Below are 24,630 nucleotides of genomic sequence, written 5' to 3'. Positions count from 1 at the left end.
ATTCTTCTTTTTAATTGTTTGTTTATTTTATTTATACGAGTACACTATAGCTGCCTTCAGGCACACCAGAAGAGGGCATTGGATCCCACTATAGATGGTTGTGAGCCACCATGTGGTTGCTGGGAATTGAACTCAGGACCTCTGGAAGAGCAATCAGTGCTCTTAACCACTGGACCATCTCTCCAGCCCCTGAGATAGTTTTCTATCAGGTTTGCTTTCTGGGTATCCTGGACTTGTCTTTAAGGATTAAGATCATTAATCCACATGCTCCATTATACGGTATGTCGTTTTGAATCTGTTTTAAATGAACCTTTTTCTTGCATTTGCTGGGAGCCCACCCCAGGGCCTTTTGAATGACAGGTACATGCTCTACCTACTGAGCTACATCCTCATCACCCAACTTTTTTTTTTTTTTGAGTAAAACGGAATGACTAATATTTACCTTCTTCAAAGCATTCTAAATGCTGGACGTGCTGGGTATGTTTAGTTTGAGACAGCATGACTATTTCTTCTTTTTGAGTGATTCTTGTGAAATGAAGTACTAATCAAACAATTTTTTTTACCTCTAGAATTGATGCTTTTGCTTTCTCCGTTACTTCCGATTCCAATACTTTAAAATGGAAGTTCTACAGACGAACTTGGTTCTGACTTATAATATGTGCAGCCTCCGTCTGCAGAGTGGTTTCTGTTGGCCCTTTTCTCTCTCCTGTCCTTTGTCTTTGCTACCTCCTTTCCTTTGTGGATTTCCCTTCATTTTCTATTGCAGTTTTGGCTTCTTTGGGAGATGTGTAATTGGGGAATTTGAAAAACTACTTCATAGTCCACAATGAAGCAAACAGTTGAAAATGTTTCTTCAGGAGGCCTTTCATCAAGAATAGAAATTCAGGAATGAGGTGAGGCAAGGCTTCAGTCAGTCTCTCTTCCTTCCAGGCTCAGAAGAACACATCATATTGGACTATTAGAATATTCTGTGTTGCTGGTGGCTACCCCCAGTTCCCCATTCCCCATTGTTACAAAACTCTGTTCAAATTCCTGACACTCTGTACATCATCTCCATCTCCTCTCATACCTGATCCTGTTCCCCCTTTCTCCTTCCCTTTTTCTCTTCTTCCTAAGTCCCTCCCACCCTCTATTTCCCGTGAGGATTTTGTTCTCCCTTCTAAGAAGGATCAAAGCATCCACATTTTGATCTTCCTTCTTCTTGAGCTTCATATGATCTGTGAATTGTATCTTGGGTATTCTGAGCTTTTGGGCTAATATCCACTTATCAGTGAGTGTGTATCATGTGCATTCTTAAAGCAAGAGGCTCCCAGGACCCAACAAAGATGAGATTAGCTGAAATGCCCAACAAAGGGGAGGGAGAACTTGTATAGACCATATCTAGAGGTTAGTCAAGGTCCCAGGTTGGGGGATGGAGCCACCTAACCTTATCAAAATTTTAACCCAGAATTTCTCCTGTCTCAAGAAAATACAGGGACAAAGAGTAGAACAGAGACTGAAGGGAAGGCCATCCAGAGACTGCCACACCTGGGGATCCATCCCATATGCAGCCACCAAACTCAGTCACTATTGCTGATGCCAAGAAGTATTTGCTGACAGGAGCCTGATATGGATGTCTCCTGAGAGGCTCTGCCAGAACCTTACCAATACAGGTGAGGACGATTGTGGCTAACCATCAGACTGAGCTTGAGGACCCCAATGGAGGAGTTAGAGAAAGGACTGAAGGAGCTGAAGGAGCAACTCCACAGAAAGAACAACAATATCAACCAACAAGAACCCCCAGAGCTCCTGGAGACTAAACCACCAACCAAAGAGTACACATGGAGGGACCCATGGCTCCAGCCACATATGTAGTAGAGGATGGCATTGTCTGGCATCAATAGGAGGAAAGGCCTTTGGTCCTGTGAAGGCTCCATTCCCAAGTGTAGGGGAGTGCCAGGGAGGTGAGGTGGGAGTGGGTGGGTCGGAGGGACAGCAATGCTGGAAGGGGTGGACTGGGAAAAGGGATAACATTTGAAATGTAAATACATAAAATATCCAATAAAAAAGAAAAAAATTTCTGTGTTGATGATCTAGTTTGTCTAAATATGTATTTCACAAATCATGATACTGTACAGCTGTGTGTTGGTACATAAACAGATAAAGATGTTGAAAAAAACAAGAGGAAAGTGATATGCAGAGCATCTAACAGTAATGAGATAATAGATGACTATGAACAAGACTGCCAAAGCCTCAGACCTTACCCAGCATCCAGAATTGTACTGTAATACCCATTCAATCTGATGGGTCTGTAAGGTTTTCAGTATCTTTCTATTTTTATTAGCATTGTATAATTAGATTCTGGATTTACATTAATGACCATAATTCTGCACAAGAAAATTCTTTTAGCACTTGGACACTTTTATGATACATAATTAGCCAGTTAGCAAAAATCATTATCCTTGCTTAGATCTCTACCTCTGACACCCACCTCCACCATATTCTTTCTTCTTCACAGATCACACTGGCTTGGAAAGTGACATGGAACAATTTTTTTTTCTGATGTCATGGATGGAGGCCAGGTTTCAGTCTAGAGACTCAGGTGAATATTTAGAGAGTAGAGCAGATGGGGCAGCAAGATGTTCTCTGAGCCAACCTTTTGTGTGACCTTGATTAGTCTCTTGATCCATAGCTTTTAAAACTAAATATATACCATATACATTGAAATATGAATGATGGTTACAACCTATATCATCAAAGAAAGCTGCAGAGATCATATGTGACTACATATTACCATATATATGTTTTCTTTAGTCACTAAAATTCTTCATTCTATAACATTAAGTCAACTATGTGGAGGAGAAATAGGCCACTTCAATATTGAGTTGAAGAGTGAGGAAAGATCCTTCCACTTACAAGTCTTCAGGTATCTTTCCAGGCCGATCAATCTTCAGCATCTCATGACCCATCCTGGGCCTCTTATCAAGATAAAGGTGACGCCTGCCATGCTGAGGTGAGTCTACATTACCTATCCCCCATACCGAGAAATCAGTGAGAAATGTTTCCCTAGTAAATGAGTACTGATAGAATGTAAGCCACTTAGGTCTGTTGTTTCAGCCAGACCACCTTTCTGTTCTATTCTCCAAATGTCTCCTAACCTTTGGGTGACATTGAAAAAGCCCTATCAATCCCTAACAAAACCACGGATGGCAGGTAGTTCTCCCTGGAAGTACATAGCATTTCATTAGTCACTTTCACGATGGAGCCACTTGTTGGCGGTCTATCTACTGGAACTTTACAGAAGGCAAACTGAAAATAAGCACTTTACAGACACTGTGTGTACCAGGATGCTTAACGTCGACCCTATCTGCTGCCCACTAAGTAAACATCAGCAGCATCTCCACAGCAAGAACATGAAAATTTCTACAGACCCTGCCTAACTTCTATGAGTGAAATCACCCTCTACTGAGAACTACTGACTTAAGGGAGTTAAGCCCTAGTAGAACATGCCTTGTACAGGACATTTTCAGCATGGAGTTCTTCTTACAAAATCTAAAGCATTACTTTAGAGGTCTAGATATTATCAGAGGTATATGTACTTACCAGACATTGATAAAGTCAGGTATTTAATAATGCCATATACAGGTACATTAAGATAATTATGTCCATTCTACTCCAGAGAGCTTCCCATAGGATATGACATTGATATGGGTCCCAGAAAGAACCTTTTCACATGCTGGCAGAACATGGCATTTAAAGGCCAATTTTTAGGGCATTGTTTGAGATCTGCTTCTGAAAAGCTTCCTAACATTGTTGTGGGTTAATATTTTATAAACATATTCTATGATTTCACCCATAAGTAGGGGATACACACAACACACACACACACACACACACACACACACACGGCTAATATGTACAGAAGATACATTTAAAGCTATTGTCATGTAAATAATAGTAAAGCCATGAGAGGACATCTCACATCTGTTAGAAGGGCTATGATAAAAGGACAAAAATGTAGCAAATGTTTGTGATGATATGGAGAAAAAAGGAACTGTATGCTGTTGGTAGAAGTGTAAATGAATTTAGCCATCTTGGAAAACAGGATATAGGTCCTTCAATGTAAAAATTACCAGTGTGATTGTGTTCTAGTGATAGTACCAAGGACCTCATACATGGTAGGGAAGTTTGCTGACTGAGTACAAGGCAAAAAGGTAGAACCATCAGTTACTAGATGGGAGGTAAGACAGGAGATAGGATAGTGATACCAAGAGGGTGGAGAATCTTTTAAACATACAGAAAGAATTATACTTGTTTTTACCTGAGAGTTCACTACTCCCACGGAAGTGCTATAATAATGAAGAGAGTGATAAATCAAAGGCAGAGCAAGATCAGGGAATATATTGATGATAGGTCTTAGATGAAATAGCCACCAAGAGGAAGAACCATTGCTTTATAGGAAAATAATCAAGGAATATATAGGTGAATAGTGGTCTACAGGCTACAGAGCCAGTACATTGCTTGCAGGTGGAAGTCCAGGTCTCTGACTGCTAAGGTAGATCCTTTTCAATAGTTCACCTAGACGCTCTTGCTGATTCATTGCCTTCTGGTTATTTATTCCACATCCAAAGGCAGTTACTGTAGTTAATGAATAAATACAGTCTGGCGAGATCCATTGTAAATGCATAGCTTCGCAGATTACCAGACATCTTGACCTCTGAGTGTGCCTTACGGCTCCCCCTACCCCAGATGCTTAGCAGAGAGACCTGACTTTTCTTGGCTAAAAATGTTTCCCAGAGTGTTCAGTTTCCCCATTAACTTTAGGTAGAGACTGGGGTGGGGAGAAATAAGGTCAAAGTCAGAGTATTCTTGCTGACTAGGGCTTTGGCAAGCCTAAACATGGAAATGCTTGTGGTAGGTAAATGAGGTACAGATGAGAGATGAAGCCAGCATGCGAGTGTGTGTGACTCAGAGGAACTGCTGTCCATGGGACAGTTCCCAGCAGGTGACATTGCAGGAGCCTGGGTTTAGTGACCAGGCAAGCAGGTGAAATGAGTAATTGTATTTTTGGCTTTTGCATTTCCTGCACCTTGCCAGCGCTTTTATAGCCATGTTTTAGTGCATGCCTGTACCTAGGATTGTTTTCTTAGATCTAGCAACCTAGATTTTCTGAAGGACAAGCAATAATAGTCCATGTATCATTTATACACTTAAGATTGTAAGTAGGTTTTGTTTGTTTTTTTTGTTATTGTTGTTGTTGATCATATAAACTTTGTGACATTGCATGAGATAGACATTTTTAAAATTTTAGATGAATTATAATAGTCAACTTCTAACACTTGTATTATCTTGTGCAAACACTGAAAGTTTTGTTGATTAATGTTTAACTCTAAGAGGCTCAAGTAAAGAATGAGTCTCAAGGTCCAGGCTGAGGTATCCTGATGGTTACTGATCAGGCTTCAAGGAAAAAAAAATCCCCACGACGAAAAGAATTGGGTATAGCTGAAGGAGGAAGCTGAACTGACAACCAGAGAATGTGGATCGGATATAAGATCTTAATCTTCTTCTCTCTGATGACAGAAATCTGTGCAGGAACTCATTATTTATCAGGAGGAGAAGTGGATCCAGGGCTGAGTTTCACTAGAAACCACACCAGTTTTGAAGGTACTCGGCACAAAAGAGCCATTTTCCAAGGGGAATACTGTAGGCGCTTTGGCTGCTGTGAAGCCAGAGATGACACCTGTGTCACTCAGTTCTATGAGGCCAATGCATTGTGCTACTGTGACAGCTTCTGTGAGCGGGACACCTCTGATTGCTGTCCTGATTACAAGTCATTCTGCCGTGAAGGAAAAGATGGGCCTCCTCTCCAACAGCCTTTAGACCCGGAAGGTAGGCTTCGGGAATGTGTTTGAACATTATCCTTGTCATTAGATCTGACAATCTCCTCTCCTCTCCTCTCCTCTCCTCTCCTCTCCTCTCCTCTCCTCTCCTCTCCTCTCCTCTCCTTTCCTTTCCTCTCCTCTCCATTCCTCCTATCTCCTCCCTGTAGCATTAGAGTTCATGGTATTAGTAATAACATCAAAATTAATCAAAGCAAAATAAAACTAGTAAGTACCCTTGCCTAAGGATAAATTCTTCAAGTATATTTTTGTCTTATTTCACCACTCTGGAAATTTTAAGACTGTCAAAGAGAGGGGTATGAAGATGATTCTGTTGGTAGAATGATTGCTTAGCATATGGGAAGCCACGGGTTTGATCCACAGCATCACACAAACTGTACATTGGTAAGACACATCTGACATCCTAGCATCCCGGGGGTAGAGGAAGGATGACGAGATGTACAAGGTCACCCTCAGCTGGGCAGTGATATTGATGACAGCCTGGGTTGCATGAGAACCTGTCTAAAAAAGAATCATTAAAGAGAATGTTGGGGGGTGGAGAATACAAAAAGAATAAGAATAAAATATTCTTATAAAAACCTAGGACCCAAAAGGTCAATAGAAGCGATGTGTAGAGAGATAAGTAGAACAACGGTATTTGGTATACGGATGCAATTAAAGGAGGATGGATATTGGTTTGGGGAAGTAATTACAACAAACCTTCATAGGATACACGGACACATGCACTTGAGACACTTCCCTAGATGAAGATCTCATAGCATCAAATATCTCCATCTGAAGTTTGAGTTAATCAGAGCCCTATCACACTATGTTTAAATGGGATTAGAACTTGTAGTTAGAAGAAGAAGGCACTTAAAAATCTTATTTCAAAATAGAAATGGCATTGGTCACTCTTATTTTCAATAAACTTGTCCTGTTTATAAGTCTTAAAAAAGTTTTTCTTTAAATGCATATTTATTATTTAGAATTGTCCACAGAACTTTCAATTAGCCCCAGCTGTAATTTTACCAACAGCCATCCCAGTAAACATTTCCTTCATTTTACAAAGTGGCAAATACTCTCCTGGGTATGAAAAACCTAGATTTCCTTCCACAATTCAAGTATCCCTGTTGTGCCAGGCATCGTGAAACGTCTTACTGTTATGAACATTAATGAAGTAGGACGAGTAGGGAAAACTTTAGGAGATTTACTGAGTAGCTGAAAATAGTGATGTATTCTTTGAAGAAAACAAGAGTGTTCCTCTAGACTGCAAATAGCTTAGATAATGAAAGTGCTTGCCTTGCAAGTGCCAGAACCTGCCTTTGGCATCCAGAAGCCAGATAGAAAAACAGGATTGGTGGCAGGTGTTTATGATATCTTGACTGGAAAGGCAAGGGAAGGCAAACATCAGGGGCTTGGTGGCCAGCTAACCTACTGTACCTGTCCCACATCAATGACAAACCCTGTTTCAAAAGTAAGGTGGTGGCTCCCTAGGAAATGCACTCACATACAAACCAAATGCCCTGAGAAAGTCTAACCCAAGAGAATATTAATATGTATGAAGCTATATACTATCTGTCTCACCAGAGGACTAGTGAGAGAAAACATACAAACTACCACATGATAAAAGAGGAGCTGAGTTGGAGACCAGTTTACATGAGTGTTACAACCCTGATCATGAAGACCACAGTGTTAGTTAACAACTGGAAGAAAACCATGTTTTCCAGAGAATCCTGATGAGGGAAGGGTGAGAGGAAGATCAGTTTGGGAAGTGACTATAAGTTATTGTACTTGAGACCATTCAGGCCATGTTGGGCATTTGAGATCACATTTGTTTGCTAGAACCCACCAGACGATGGACCATTGGAATAGGGTGAAGTGTCTTAGATGTGTAGAAGTGTAACACTAGAGTCAAAGACTTCCTATTCTCAGAAGACGCTCAAGCTCAGTCAGTGCCATCTTGAAGCCCTTGACAATTTATAAGCAATGAGTTCCAATCTTAACTTTTGACTCTGCTCCTTAGTACATGTGTGCTTTAGATTTTAAGTGGTATGGGAAGATGAAGAAACAAGGTAGTGTGGGAAAGCCTTTCAGCAATAATGCTCAGATGGTGTTAAAGCAGAAACTTTGAAAGACAGTCTTACCCTAGAAGGACTTAGGACATCCAGGGGCAGTACTTGCGACAAGAATATAGTCAATGGGCAAGAACCCAGGATATTTGGACTGAGTCCTAAGAAATGAGTGGGTTATCTAGAGGATAAGTGTTGTGGGCTGCCTTATCTCCAGGGGGAACATAATATGTGCATGATTAATGTGTAAGAAACTGCATAGTCCAGACTCAGAATCAGCAATAGGCAGAAGGGAAAGGAGAGTTCCAAAAGGACACTGGGTATTGCACTAAGAACACAAGTCTCATATTGCATATTACCTGTCTATAAATGTGTGTCTGGCTTTATAGACAGTGTTTTAGCAAATTGAAATATGTTATTTCTCCTCTGTATATTCTCAGGAGAGAATGAATTGAGCTAATTAAAGTCCATTTAGGATTCAATATATCTAATGTGTCATAAACTATGTGGGATAATTTTATGTATCTGAATTATTAATTTTTTAAAGTATCTTCTGTCAAAGACAAGTTTCTTTCTTATTCTGTTCAGACAAATGATGTTTTAGGTCTGTCTCTGTCTTCGTCCATGTCTAGATCTCTCTGGTTGTCCCTTTCCTTTCTGTTCTCTCCATGATGAATGAGTGTGGGCAGCCACAGAAGTCAGTGTTGGAGAGTTTCCCGCATAGCCTCTCTGTTAACAATCAGTCTTCTTTTATGTACCGTCCTACTATACCCAATTTTTGTGTGTTACAAACTGGTACAAGTAAAATTTTCATTACTTTTTTAGTGTATATATGTAAAGGCTACCCATAGTAACAAAATTCACAGTGAAACTTAGTTATTACATAATGTTTATAATTTTTTTAAAGTTAATTGAATGTTAACTGCCTTTACTGAAAATCATTCCATTCTCTTCTGTCCAACCTTATAAAATAATAATGTTTAAAAATGCATTGGTCTCAACATCCTAAACTAATTTATTTTTTATTGAAATTACCCTTTTACGGCGTCAAACTTATACATAAATGTATTTTGCTCATATCCTCCCCTAATTTACTTTCCCCAGTCATGCAATCTCTTGTTCCATCAGATCTCTCTCCTGTTTTCATGTGTGTGTGCCCACTGTATTTACTTAGGGTTCCCCACATGAGTCTGAGTGGGGGGCTAACTACTGGAAGCAGGGTTACTTTCTAGTGGCTACATCATTGAGAGGAGTATGACTCCTTGGTCCTGGGTAGACTTTAAAGTCTATAACTTTCAAGGAGAATTGGAGCCTCAGATGCCCCTCCCCACTCTGTGATAGAACTTCCATGAACCCAGTCTTGAACAGGTCTAATATAGCTTCTGCTTCTATTCCATGCCATGCACAGAAGACAGCTCTGTACAGGACTCCATTGCTTCCCCTGGTTCTTTTTTCTTCCCATGCACTCTTTGGATATCTTCTCTTGTAACTGTGTGACAAAAAGAACAATAAACAAGACAAATGCCTGAGATTCCTAGGAAAGGGACACACAATGATGTAAACTGAATATTGCTCCTTGGCTCTCCACATTGTCTATCCCAGTCTGATAGTCCCAGTCTGACTCTGAATACAAATTTAATTACACAACATTTTTAATGCCCCATGTTGTAATCTTTCCTTAGATGAACAGTGAAAATTGGCTTTCTCCCTAGATTACTGATGGGTTTGAGCTTCTCTTCTTATCTCATGTTGGGCTTTCTTCTCATGATTTGCTTGTGACCACCTATAGCTTTCTACTTGTCTTAACATCTAGAACTGCCAGTTTACTTATTTGTTTACTGTTTTCTTTCTAGGATGACAGGATAAGTACTTAGTCCTTTAAAAGGAGTTATGTTGTTACTTAAAACAAGCTAAGACTGTGCAAATAATTGCTTAGAATTTGCCATTTTTATTTAAATTAAATTTGAATTGACACAAAACAAACTGTAAGGATTAAGGGTACGGTGTGATGAGTTGATATAAATGTATATTGTATAACATTTAAATCAAGTTTGGCATATGTCATTTGTTTATGGTTAGAACATTCAAAAGCCTCTGTTCTACTGAGTACAACATGTAGGTACATTGCTTTTGTTTGCTGTCACCCTGCTGTGCAATAGCACATCAGGACTTCCTGCTTCTACATACTTTGACATATTAGCATTTATCAACCTTCTCTGTGTCTCACCCGTCCTATTCTTCAAGGTTCCTGGTAACCACCACAAGATCTGCTTTGAGATCACTGCACTTGTAAAGTTCGATGTTCTATCAAACAGTATAGAGTATGTTTCCTCTTACTAAGAGTATTTGAAGTATAAGAATATAAGAAGTCTTTAGATAAAATAATATTTTTCTCTATAGTAGCCTTATTGAGAGGATAATATAACAACATCTTTTGCTTCTTAAGTTTCTTCTATTCAAATTCTTCTATATATCTCTCTTAGCTCCTGTTCAAATGCATGGCCTCCTTTATCAATACTTGTTGATCTCTCTCTCTCTCTCTCTCTCTCTCTCTCTCCTCCCCTCTCCCCTCTCTCCTCTCTTCTCTCTCTCCTCTCTCTTCTCTCTCTCTCACCTATATCATGTATCTATATCTATGTGTGTATGTATTTATGAATATATTTTAAATACATAAATGTAACCTACTCAGTCTGTATAATGCTACTTTAATGTAGATGTTTTCAGGGCTGACCAATTTGGTTTTCCTTAGTTGCTTGCAGTTCATTGTGTAGGATTGAGGCCTCATGGACTTTTCCCTGTCCGTGTTAGAATACCTATTAGTATCATCCTTGCTAAGCCTAAGTTCAGGCAGCTATGTTGATCAGACTTTGTGAGTGTAGCTTCGAACATCCTTAGGAGACACAACCTCATGTCAAAATTCCTATTTCTTTGGCTCCTAGTCTTATATCCATTCTTCACAATGCTCTCTTAGCCTTAGGTGCAGGAGTTGTGTTGTAGGTTGTAACCAAGCTTAACAAATCTGCATGTTGATCAGTTTTATCATCTGTGATGATATCTGTTTCAAAGAACATTTCTTAAATGGGGAGAGCCAACCATATCTTTGAGTATACAAATATAGTTAGAGACTATATTGATTTAGTAAGGTGGTGGTTATGGGTTCTCCTTAAATTTCCACTCCTGTCAAATATTGGTTCTAATAGTATTGGGTTGATCTATAAAAATTTACATTTTTTATTGCAATATTCACCAAATAATTTTATTTTGATATACTTTAAACCTTTTACTTCTTTTATTTTTGAGATTATACTATAATTACAATCCTTCTCCATTCCCAACACTTTTCCATTCACTTTCCACCCTCTAAACCCTTCCATATATCCCTTCATGCTTTTTCCAAATTCATGGCCTTTTTATTATTAGTTGTTGGTATATTTCTATCTATTTGTCTATCTGTCTATCTCTCTCTCTCTGTGTGTGTGTGTCTGTCTGTCTGTCTATCTGTCTATCATGTACCGATCTATCATGTATCTATAATTGTAAGCTTCTCAGTGCACACGATGGTTTTTGTCTGTATGATTTTAGAGCTGCTCATCTGGCACTGGAGAGACAGTTGGTTTGCTCTTCTGTAGGGAAGACCCTCCTCCGCCAGCTTTCTCCTGTTCCCTATACTTCATTGTCTACATAATTTTAAAGAATAAACACATTTTAAGAGTCATGTTTTTTTTCATGCTGGAGGTCATTATTAAAATTTACTTAAAGTAGTGAGCTGTAATTTTCCAAGTTTCAATAGATAATGGTTATACCTTTTTCAAGGCAACATCTTGACAGAAGCTGTTGGAAGCATTTAAAGTGTGTAGTACATCTCTCCATGAAGTTAGCATTGATGTGCTGATAAACCAGGACTATAAAGGACTCTAAAGCCCCACATTTTAAGATGATTATGGCCTATATAAGTGAGAAAATTTTAGCATATAAAACAGAGCAATTGTAAATGAGTAGGAATCTCATATATGAACAATGTTGTCTAAAAATTAAGAATCATGCAAAAGCATGATCATCTAGACGTTTGCCTTCTTAAATGTAAGTCATAATTTCAATGAAATAAAATTGTCTCCTGCTTTGAGATAGGACTTTGCTTTGTTTCCTAAGCTAGGCTTGAATACTTGGACTCAGTCAAGTCTCTTGCCTCCACTTCCTGATTATTAGGAACCCAGGTCCCTTGCATATTAGAATTATAAAATAAGATGACTTAGTTTCATTGACAAAATATTCAGGGTCTCATCTTGGGACCCAAGCTGGACTGGACCTCACTGTGTAGTTCAGAGCAGCCTTAAGATCACAGCAAGCTTCCTGCCTCAGCCTTTCTCCTACTTCGGAAGATTATAGGTGTCTGCCCCCATGTTGCTGACACTGACAGCTATTGCTGCCAACATACTAAAGTATATCCAGACTTTCCTTATTTAAAACATATACTTCATTATGAAAAATGATTTTTATCTCCTTAACTTAATTTTTTGCTCAAAGGAAATATTGCAAAGATTTCAACTCAGTTATATTTTAGGTAGAATTTATGTTCCAGGGATAGTTTTTAGACGACCATTCATTATGGATAAAAACAATTACTCATTTTAGTTAGTAGCAAAAAGTTCACATTGACTGTAATTGCTTTCAAGAAAGATAAGTTTCCCTTTTGTTTTGTCTTACCTTGAGAAAGAATTTGTTTAAAGAGTACTGCATGAAATTGAAGAAATGTGTAAAATTAACTAAAATGAAAGGAAAATAGTATATTATTTCCACTATTTTCTATTTACAAAGCAGCTTTTCTCTATGATGCTACATGTCTACTTAGTGATTATGAGTTTTACATGACCTGGTTATATGGTCACTTCTATTTCTGCCATGAGAACAACTAGCATGGAGTTTATATGTACACACACATACGCATGCATACACTTACATACATGCACACATAGATAGGACAAACGTGCATGTGTATATATGTGGATCACTGACATATTTGAATTTTTGAGTTGTACAAGTTCCTCGATCCCTTTGCATCCTTTTAAACCATATTTGAATGAAGTTCAATCACAATGAATTTTTCAAATTTCCCTACATATATCAACCAACCCAAAGATACATTGCTTAACAAAAAGATCTGCAATGTGTAAATTTCAAGTCTCTGTGTCATAAGAAATTCATTTCTTAAAAAATAAAAGAAAAACACTGGAGGAACACATGATACTATTATAGAGGTTGGGTCCTATTACCCTTGTAGTAGGTATCATATTGGCAAATCTTAAGTGTTGTTGCAGTATGCAGGATAAAGATCAATCTGAAGGGACTGAGTCAACAATTGTATATGATTTTCCCTTAAGGAATAATAGATAAATATGAACTGTGATGTGAAAGATACAATGTGACACTGAAACATTTCAGCTAACCACCTATATTGACCACTATTAACTTAACCAGTGTGAATGTTTTAGACCTACTGTGTTTAGTGTCAAGCTGCTAATTTTATCAAAAAAAAATCCAAGTTCCCTATGCTACCTCTGGTGCTGAACATGTGGGACATGTAAGCACACCAAGCAGCCGCCCTCAAGTCTGCCATCATAGAATGCATGCCAGTGCACACCCCTAGGGTGTGGATTCCTGATTACAGCAAGTGACAGTCTTTCCTACAGTGCAGCTTCAGCCTGCACAGATATTTATAACACACTGAGGTGAATGAAGTATTTTAAAATAAATCACATGCATTATATTGTTATCTTTTCTTGAAGCAGCAGGACCCCAACTATTTCCCTCTCTACGTAATTGATTTGCCTAATCCTAAAATCTGTTAAAAGACTCCCTTAATTTCAATGGTCACTAGATTGTTTATAAAACCGTTATATGTATACACAATTTGGTGAACTCACTCAGACATACTTCGTACATATTTTACAATAGATTAGCATCTTCTTAGCTCCATCTGGGTCCCAACTTTGGTTGAACTGAGTCTCATGCGCTTGGAGTCCTGTATTCTTGTTGGCTCAATTCCTTTTCCGTATTACAATATTCTCTCTCTCTCTCTCTCTCTCTCTCTCTCTCTCTCTCTCTCTCTCTCAAGTGACCATTGATTTTCTAAATGTAATTTTCAAATACTTTAATTAAAAATTAAAAAGACCTTTCCTTGACTCTGTTAGGTTCTATTTTATTTTCCTTTGTCCATTTAATTGCAAAATATCTTAAAGAAAAACCTTCGCTTGCTTACTTTCAAGCTGCTCATCACTTCAGGCCCAGAGGATCTCACGATTGGCTACTCTGCTGATCCTCCCTTGATAAGCCAATTGGTGACTTCTCCTATGTTAGATGTAATGTCCAGATTTCTACATTCTTGCCTGTAATCTCTGCCTAATATTGCACATGACTGGCTAATCTTGTTTTTGTTTCCCATTGCTTGATGAACATTAATTCAGAGCATGAAAAAAGAAGCTTGGAGAGGAAAGGGTGTATTTCACTTGATAGTTTATAATCCCTCATCCCAGGAGGTCAGGGCAGGCATTCAAGGCTGAAACCTCCAGGTAGAAAGGAAAATGGAAGGCATGGAGGATGGCTGCTTCAAGGCTCCCTCCTCAGGGGTTTCTTATGCTACCTGCCTAGGGGAGCTACTGCTCACAGTGGACTTGTGCCTCCTTCATAAATCATTAAGCAAAATGTCTTACAGACACACCTACAGGATACTCTTAGAGATATTTTCCCAAATGAGCTGACCCTGCATCTGTCGACAACAACAACAACAACAATAACAACAATAACAATAACAACAACTAACCAACAAACCAGCCATTTTGCTCTTGAGAAATTCTTTTCTTTCGCATTCAACCTCTGTTGAATTTCCTGCTTCCTTACAAGCCATTTAGTCCTGATTCTTCTGAATATTTCTCATGTGGAGTGCTTTGAGCACAGCCCTGGACAACTTTTTCTTGCCTAAACCCACTACTGTAATACACATGTAGTCTCAGGTTTTAAGAAATATGTAATATATTATAATTTCTGTATCAATACCTCCATTTAGATGCCTAGCATAGATTTAATCTAAAATGTACAAAACAGAAGTCTTACAATATGTTAAGTAAGTACTTAACTACTGATAAAAACCTCTAACCTTAGAATTCTTTATCTTATAGCACTGTCTGATTCATTACTCCGGTAATAAATATTAGTCATTATTAAATAATATTAAATAATAAACTGCCTCATTATTAAAACTACCTCATCCATGGAGTAATTAAGCAATAAGTTTAATTTAAAGTTATATTTCCCCTTTACTTGAGTTTATTTTATTATAAGATGCTTGGTCAGGAAAGCCCAGTCAATGATTATGGAATAGCAAATTTCTATAGGAAAGGAGTGGAGAGCTGCAGACACTTGGAGCTTTAGTTCATTAAACGAAAGAATATCAGAGGAAACTTTCATGTGTTTAAATCAAACGGCTTTGAATTTGAAGTTGTCTATGACATTGTGACTAGCAGTTGAATCAAGTCTCCTGGGGACTTTCGGAAATGTGTTGACCCATATCGGTGTAAGAAGATCATAATTCTTTTGCTAAATTCAGGGCAATTGATATTAGGAGACTAGAATTTCTTTTGCTAAATTTGGAGCCATTGATATTATAAATCAATAAATATCTTTGTTTTAAAATGTTACATTATACAGAGAGGGGTTCCTTTTGCTAATTCAGCATTGATTTTAAACTTCTCAAATTATAATTTTAAAACTGACCTAGTTTGGAACCTGGATATTACTCTCATAACACTTTGCCAGCAGTTTCAATATTACCACAATTCATTATCAGTTCCTTTTAGATAATTTGTGTATTATAAACCAATTAAAGCCAATTTTTGTAAAGAGTTAAGAGGCATTTGGCTCATACACATTCTTTACCTCCCTACACATTAACCTTGTCTGTCTGTCTTGCTCTCTTCCTCTCTCTTTCTCTCCCTCTCTCTCAAAAAAAGGCCCCATAAAATAGAAAATCAAAACAAACACAATAAGACAAAAATGTAGCAACAACAACAACAACCAAAAAATGAAACAAAAATCTTACATACAAAACCACATGGAGTTCATTTGTGCCGCTATTGAGCATGGGGCCTGCCATGGAGTGTGCTATATACATTCCATGATACTGCATTGTAAAACATTAATTTTCCTTTGTAAGCAGCGATCAATTGCAAATAGTTTCAGTTTTATTTTTTTGGTTAGATTTTTTTATTGCGTTTTTAAATTACATTTCAAATGTTATCCCCTTTCCTGGTTTCCTATCCATAAACCTCCTATACCATCTCCCCTCCCCCTTCTGTTTAAAAAATTTATTAGATATATTTCTTTAGATATATTAGATACATTTCAAACGTTATTCGCCTTCCCAGTTTGCTGTCCATAAGCCCCCATTTCCTCCCACCTCATATGGGTATTCCCCCTATACATAACTCTCATTGCTCCCCCATATTCCCCTGGGTTTCCCCTTCCACTGGTGCCCAACAAGGCTATTCTCTGCTACATATGCAGTTGGAGCTCTGGGTCAGTCCATGTATAGTCTTTCGGTAATGGTTTAGTCCCTGGAAGCTCTGGTTGGTTGGCATTGTTGTTTTTATGGGGTTGCAAGCTCCTTCACCTCTTTCAATACTTTCTCTAATTCCCTTCAAGGGGTCCTGTTCTCAGTTCACTGGTTTGCTGCTAGCATTGACCTCTGTATTGGACATGCTCTGGATGTGTCTCTCAGGAGAGATTTGTATCCGGTCCCTTTCAGCATGCATTTTTCAGCTTCAACAATCTTATCTAGTTTTGGTGGTTGAACACACACACACACACACACACACACACACACACACACACACACACACATATATGTATATATATATATATATTTGCCACATGTCAGACTCTGAATGGCCATTCCTTGAGTCACTGCTCTAAACTTTGCTTCCATATCCCCTCCTATGAATATTTTTCCTTCTTTTATGAAGAAGTGGGAGCTTATGCCTTTTGGTCATCCTTCTTCTTTAGCTTCCTATGGTCTGTAGTTTGCATCTTGGGTAATTTGAGCTTTTTGGCTAATATCCACTTATTAATGAGTGCATACCAAGTGTGTTTTTCTGTGATTGAGTAACCTCACTCAGGATGATATTTTCTAGTTCATTCCATTTGTCTATGAATTTCATGAAGTCATTGTTTTTGTGTAGATGTACCACATTTTCTGTATCCATTCCTCTGTTGAAGGGCATCTGGGTTCTTTCCAGCTTATGGCTATTATAAATAAGGCTGCTATGAACATAGTGGAGCACATGTCTTTGTTATATGTTGGGGCATCTTTTGGGTATATGCCCAAGAGAGGTATAGCTGGGTCCTCAGGTAGTGGAATGTCCAATTTTCTGAGGAACCTCCAGACTGATTTCCAGAGTGGTTCTACCAGTTTGCAACCCCACCAACAATGGAGGAGTGTTCCTCTTTCTTCACATCCTCGCCAGCATCTGCTGTCACCTGAGTTTTTATCTTAGCCATTCTGACTGGTGTGAGGTGAAATCTCAGGGTTGTTTTGATTTGCATTTCCCTGATGACTAAGGATGTTGAATGTTTCTTTAACTGCTTTTTGGCCATTCGATAATCCTCAACTGAGAATGTTTTGTTTAGCTCTGTACTCTATTTTTAATAAGATTATTTGGCTCTCTGGAGTCTAACTTCTTGAGTTCTTTGTATATTTTGTATATTAGCCCTCTATCAGATGTAGGATTGGTAAAGATCCTTTCTTAATCTGATGGTTGTCATTTTTGACCTAATGACAGTGTCTTTTGCCTTGTAGAAGCTTTGCAGTTTTATGAGATCCCATTTGTCGATTCTTGATCTTAGAGCATGAGTCATTAGTGTTTTGTTCAGGAAATTTTCCCCAGTGCCCATGTGTTAGAGACACTTCCCCACTTTTTCCTCTATTACTTTGAGTGTATCTGGTTTGATGTGGAGGTTCTTGATTCACTTGTACTTAAGCTTGTACATGGTGATAAGAATGGATCGATTTGCATTCTTTTACATGCTGACCTCCAGTTGAACCAGCACCATTTGTCCAAAATGCTATCTTTCTTCCATTGGGTGGTTTTAGTTCTTTTGTCAAAGATCAAGTGACCGTGGGTGTGTGGGTTCATTTCTGTGTCTTCAATTCTGTTCCACTGATCTATCTGCCTGTCTCTGTACCAATACCATGCAGTTTTTATCACTATTGCTCTGTAACACTGCTTGAAGTCAGGGAAGGTGATTCCCCCAGAAGATCTTTTATTGTTGAATATAGTTTTTGCTATCCTGGGTTTTTTGTTATTCCAAATGAATTTGCAAATTGCTCTTTCTATTTCTATAAAGAATTGAGTAGGAATTTTGATGGGGATTGCATTGAATCTGTAGATTGCCTTTGGTAAAATGGCCATTTTTACTATATTAACCCTGCCAATCCATGAACATGGGAGATCTTTCCATCTTCTGAGATCTTCCTCAATTTTTTTTCTTCAGAGACTTGAAGTTCTTGTCATATAGATCTTTCACTTGCTTGGTTAAAGTCACACCAAGATATTTTATATTATTTGGGACTATTGTGAAGGGTATCATTTCCTTAATTTCTTTCTTAGCCTGTTAATCCTTTGAGTAGAGGAAGGCTACTGATTTGTTTGAGTTAATTTTATACCTGACATTTTGCTGAAGTTGTTTATCAGGTTAAGTAGTTCTCTGGTGTAACTTTTGGAAATGGACAATTTTCTAGGCAGATACCAGGTACCGAAGTTAAGTCAGGAACAAATAAATCATCTAAACAGCCCCATAACTCCTAAAGAAATGGAAGCAGTTATTAAAAGTCTCCCAACCAAAAAGAGCCCGGGTCCAGATGGGTTCAGTGCAGAATTCTATCAGACCTTCATAGAAGACCTCATACCAATACTGTCCAAACTACTCCACAAAATATGAAGCCACAATTACTCTTATACTAAAACCACACAAAGACCCAATAAAGAAAGAGAAGTTCAGACCAATTTTCTTTATGAATATTGATGCAAAAATACTCAATAAAATTCTTACAAAGTCAATCCAAGAATACATCAAAATGATCATCCGTCATGATCAAGTAGGCTTCCTCCCAGGGATGCAGGGATGGTTCAATATACAAAAATCCATCAATGTAATCCACTATGTAAACAAACTCAAAGATAAGAACCACATGATCATTTCATTAGATGCTGAGAAAGCATTTGACAAAATTCAACACCCCTTCATAATAAAAGTCGTGGAAAGATCATGAATTCGAGGACCATATCTAGATACAGTAAAAGCAATATACAGCAAACCAGTAGCTACCATCAAACTAAATGGAGAGAAACTTGAAGCAATCCCTCTAAAATCAGGGACCAGACAAGACTGCCCACTCTCTCCCTACTTATTCAATATAGTTCTCTAAGTCCTAATCAGAGCAATCAGACAATGAAAGGAGGTCAAAGGGATACAAATTGGAAGAAATCAAAATATCACTATTTGCAAATAGTTTCTTAATGAGGGTTAAGATCCCATGTTCACTGGCCCTTTCAGTGCTGGCACTCTACCTGGTTTGAACCTGGGCACTGCCACGATTTCTGTGAATTTATGTTTGCATCTGTCTTGTTGTGCCTAGAAGATACTTGTTCCGTGAAGTCATTCACAACCTCTGGTTCTTATAATCTCTCTGTTGCCTCTTCTTCATAGATTCCACATTGATCTGTTTTGGGATGTAATGCACACCATAAAAACAAAAGCTCACAGAGCAAGCACAAAAGAATTTGATATATAAACCCTAACCCAAATCAGATGGAGACTGCTATCAGATTGGCAATAAGTAGTTTTTCACATTCCATCAACTAATGACAATCGTAGATGGCATGTCACGCAGATATGGTTTCTCGGCTTGAAATTCTCATTTGCTTGCATGTCCTGTTATCAGGTTGCTCCAGAGATAGTCAACATTATGAAGAAGGATCAGTGATTAAAGAAAACTGCAACTTTTGGTGAGTAACATAAGCGACACAGACTAGGGCTCTTCTGCCCGTATATTTTTCCAGGAATTTGGGAATCTGCTTTTTAAAGCATACACCTAACACATCTAAGCCAAAGTCGCATTCCCTAAGACATACATTTTCAGAAGTATGAAAACAGTTTTGGAAATGTAATTCTGTGAGTAATTAATGCAAGCTTCAAATTTGATGTTTTCATAGTAAGTCTTCATATAACAAGTACTCATTAAGCCTATTCTAAATTATAAATGTTTTGATGGACTGCTGACAAATTGTGTTTTTTGTTTTTTTTTAGCACAGTAAGTATACATGAAAACAAGCTGATTAAATTGAGTTAATTTGCAGAGAATGTTCAAATATAAGTATTTCAAAGTTACATTTTAATTTGTTTTTTTATGATGTAGTGAATATGAGGCCATGTCTTATATAGTCACTTTAGAGGACACAAGCACATTGACCAGGATTTAATACAGGTTTTATATTTTATTTTCTCCAGTAATCAAATGTGCATGTAGCCTACATTAATTAAGAATGTTTGGGGTTGGGGATTTAGCTCAGTGGTAGAGCACTTGCCTAGCAAGTGCAAGGCCCTGGGTTCAGTCCTCAGATCCGGAAAAAAAAAGAAAAAGAAAAAGAAAAGAAAAGAATGTTCTATGACTTACTTAACAACGTACTATTCTTATTAATATTTTGGAAACATATACCCTGTAGAGGTCAAAGGACTTTGTAACTTTTTTATCTTTACAGTACATGTTCAGGACAACAATGGAAATGTTCCCAACATGTTTGCCTTGTTCTTCCAGAATTAATTGATCACATCAATAAAGGAGACTACGGGTAAGCATGTCTTTCAGTATAGGCTTCTTGTCAATCCCACTTACTCAAAACACATACAATGTGTCACTTGCTTCTAACAGGGTCACTAATATTAAAAACTGACTGGAAAAGAAATATGGGGGGGGAGATTTTCAGAAACATGCATTTCAGATATACAAAGTGAACATTAAATGGTTAAAGTAAAATGTATACAGAAAATGAAAACATAGATGTTAGCCTCAGAGTGTCTAGGAAAGACTTGTGTTTGAGTGGTGAGAGAGTAAAGGAATATTCCCTTCCATGCAGGGTAGTTAAGAAGACTTACTGATTCTGTTCAGTTTTTCCCTCTTGTTGCCTTAACCAAACCAAACTCACATGCGGCTCTCCTAGGTAGACTATAAACTCAATCAGGTAGAGTTATATCTTCACAACACCCCTAATATTGTTCTAATCGAGAGTTTCATAAAAATGTTTGACACTCAATAAATATTACTTACACTGACATCAAAAGACATGTGGAGATGACTATGTAGCTAGCAATTTTATGATAAAAGGATGGCCAAGGAACTCTGGGAACAGCTCTTGCTCAGCTGAGGACCCTGGAATTTGGTCATTTCTCCTCTTACACACAGGGATATAAGTTTTAGGCTCCCAGTGATGTTTTCTTTACAGAATGGAATGAAAAGGGAATAATCTGGCTAACCTTAACATCTCCCTGCTGCCACTTGTCAGTCTATAAGCCACCAGTATCATTACTGACACTCTTCCAAATACCGAATGTAAAAAGACCATCTTGAAGCAACTAGAAAAGTGAAGTAATTTCCAGACATGTATCTTTAAAGGGCCTTTCGAAATTATATTTTTAAAACTAAAAAAAGAGTAAAAAATGTGTGTGAGGAGGAGTGTGGGAATAGCATGGTTGTGGTATGATGCTAATACCTGTGGCTCATGTGCTATATCCACACAAAATTGGAGGCTCGGCTCTGTCCTTCCACCGAGTGACACCTGGGAGGGCACTACCTTCATCGGTCTTGGTGGTAAGTGCCATTGTCTCCTGACCTATCCCAGTGGCCCTTGAGATACATTTTAAAAATATTACAAGGATTTCTTTCAGGCATAAAAATTTATATCTCCCAAGACAATGGTAGCACTGAATTTCAATGTATCTAATGCATTTTCTTGGAAGGCATAAAGTACAGAAAGTCACATTTTTGCCATTAATATTCTGAAGTCATTCTTAAGTTCTCTGTATGGTGTGTTTGTTTAACTAGTATTTTAGGAGATAGCTTGATGACATTTGAGTACTTCTCGGGAAACCGATTATGGTTTCTTGTGCCTAAATTATATCCAAATAATTGAAAAGACATAACAAACACAAGAGTATGTATCATCTTGATAAATGACTCTAGTCAGGTTTCTCGAAGGATTTAAATAGTGGACCCATGCAGCACAAATTTCCAAGAAATCATAAGAGAAAAGCCTTCTACTGTTACAGCATGCACGGGAACCAGTCTTAAGTAGGGTAGAAAGCAGGCATTCTTAAAAACATGGATGTTGTGTGAATTCTGCCTTCCTCAGAAGATGAGTTTTTCTCCTCTCATTTACTTGTTTTAAGGACAATGGAGGTATATTTAGGAGGCATGAGTCTTTTACTTTTGTAAAAAAGAAATACATTAAAATGTGAATTATAAGCACACAAGCAAAGCTTGAAAATGTTGCTTCCCCAAATCTTCACTGTATTAAGCCCAGACCTGTAATTATTATACATAATGCCCTTTAGTGTATATTTATCCACTATTTGTTTGTTTGTTTATTTGTTGAGACCACATTTTGCTGCACACTCCAGGATGCTGTCTAAGTTAAGACAGTCCTCTGGTCCACTTCCCAAGTGTATTACAGGCATGAGCCACCATGTGCCACTTGTTTGTGCTTTCTTTTTACAGCAATTAGTAATGAAAGTGTCTTTCTTTTATGGGATTGCTGAAAATATAAGTAAAATTTTTTTTGCTTTAAACTGATTTACTCTCTACTTGAAGAGCCAACATGCCATACCATTCTAAAATGGCAGAACACAATGCCAAGTTAAAATTGCACAAATAATTCTCAGTGAGTTAGCAGAATAAAGGGATTTATTTATCTGCTATATTTATCTGAAACTGTGGAGCAAACATTCCAGACTCAACACTTTAAAGCTGATCTCTTCCAGGCTCCAGAGCTGAAGCTTGCAATCCCAGCAATTGGGAGGCTAAGGGAGGAGGATCGGTATTTGAGGTCAATTTAAGTATGGCGTAAGCCATTCAGGGTTACAGAGTAAGACACTGCCTAAAAACCCAAATGAAGCTAACGACAAAACAAAACACATTCTTTCAATTTACTCATGCCGACAATTTGGAATAGATTTAGGTAAGCTCTGTCATGTTCTCCCCTGAATCCTAGTTGGTTTCTTGCTTGTAATAGGGTAGGTTGATAATTAGCTGTGCAGATATTTCAGCTTTATGGTCCTTAATCTTTTCTCCAGAGCTGCGTCTGAGGGCTGCTGTGCCTCTGTCACTTGATCGCGATTTGGGCAGGCTGAGTTCGCTTTGGGTGCAGCTCTCGGCCCTTTTTCATCAGTCTTGTTCTGTGGACCCACAGGCTGACCATGTGCTCCTTCAGGCATCGGCAGAGATCATCGCGAGCATTGGGGATCTCTTCATCTGAGATTTCCCCACCCTCTCCTAGTGCTTGCATGGCAATCTCTTTCCAATGTCCTCTTTAGTCCTTAAGCTCACCCAGCCTTTGGGGTTTCCCACAGAACCAACCGATTCTCCAAGTTCTGACAGGTCCAGGTACTGAAATCCTAATGGTTCTTCCTGGCAGGATCTAGCTCTGTGCCAGTGCTGGGTATTTTTTACTGCTCTGACTTCCTGGTGGGCAAAAGCCCATCTTGTCTTAGTTCTGTGGTCTGCAGTTCTTTCTCTCATTTCCTCTATTGTTGTCTTTTTATCTTGATGTTCTTTAACTTAATTGGTTTCACAGACACAATTTCTGATTCCCAGAATTGAGCTCGAAGATGCCTCATGCCTTGCAACAGTTCAAGATGGAGTGAAGTCCCCACATACCATCAGCCAGGACCAGATTTTTATATTCTTGTTATCTTTAAATATTTATATACTTATTATGTATATGAGTGTTTTGCCTGTCTTCATATATGTGTACATATCACACATGGCAGCAGTCAACAGTGGACATTGTATCCTTTGGTTCTGGAATTACAGAGGGTGTGGGTGCTGAGAACTGAATTCCAGTCCTTTTCAAGAGCAGCAAATGTGCCTAACTGTAGCTGAACATCCTCTCCTGACTGTCTCACTTTGCATCCCTGGATGCTAGAACTCACACTCTTGACTGGGCTGGTGTTGAACTCATAGAGCCTCCTGAGTGGTGGGGTTAAAGGTAGGATCCCCCACTCCAGATCCATACCTCCCTCCTAAATTTTAAAATGCTTTTTCCTTTCATTAAATTGAGTGCAGAGTTAAATGAACCCTGGTTGTATCAGACCAATTTGAAGACTACAGGGCACCTCCCTCCATTCCCATCACACTTTGTTCAAACAAGTTCTCTTTGTCTTTCAAACAACAAGACCAAGCATAACATACATCCAGAGGTTTCTACCTTGAAATTTCTTAGGTGTTGCAGATTGTGCTTTAAAAATATTACTGAACATGTAGTTGAAGTTTTAATCACTCAAAGGAGCCCATCACACTATGAGTAATTTTGCTAATAAACACAACAAAGTACAGTATGGACCTGATTTAAATACTGCAAAGATTTGTGTGTAATGTGAAT

The 24,630-nt window shown here is 38.3% G+C and overlaps 1 protein-coding gene across 1 annotated transcript in view; it reads left to right on the top strand.

Annotated features, from left to right (window-relative positions):
• Positions 1–5,459: 5,459 nt before the first annotated feature.
• Tinag (tubulointerstitial nephritis antigen) overlaps positions 5,460–24,630 on the top strand; it is an 85,045-nt gene continuing 65,874 nt past the window's right edge. The window contains exons 1-3 of the mRNA NM_001005549.1: positions 5,460–5,868; positions 19,920–19,983; positions 20,737–20,826. Of these exons, the coding sequence (NP_001005549.1) occupies positions 5,514–5,868; positions 19,920–19,983; positions 20,737–20,826 (509 nt within the window). The 5' untranslated portion in view covers positions 5,460–5,513. The remainder of the gene's footprint in view (positions 5,869–19,919; positions 19,984–20,736; positions 20,827–24,630) is intronic.

The sequence above is a fragment of the Rattus norvegicus genome, chromosome 8 (assembly GCF_036323735.1).
Source record: "Rattus norvegicus strain BN/NHsdMcwi chromosome 8, GRCr8, whole genome shotgun sequence".
NCBI classification, from domain to species: domain Eukaryota; kingdom Metazoa; phylum Chordata; class Mammalia; order Rodentia; family Muridae; genus Rattus; species Rattus norvegicus.
The sequence above is the reverse complement of the archived record's forward strand: the minus strand, read 5'-3'. Positions and strand labels throughout refer to the sequence as shown.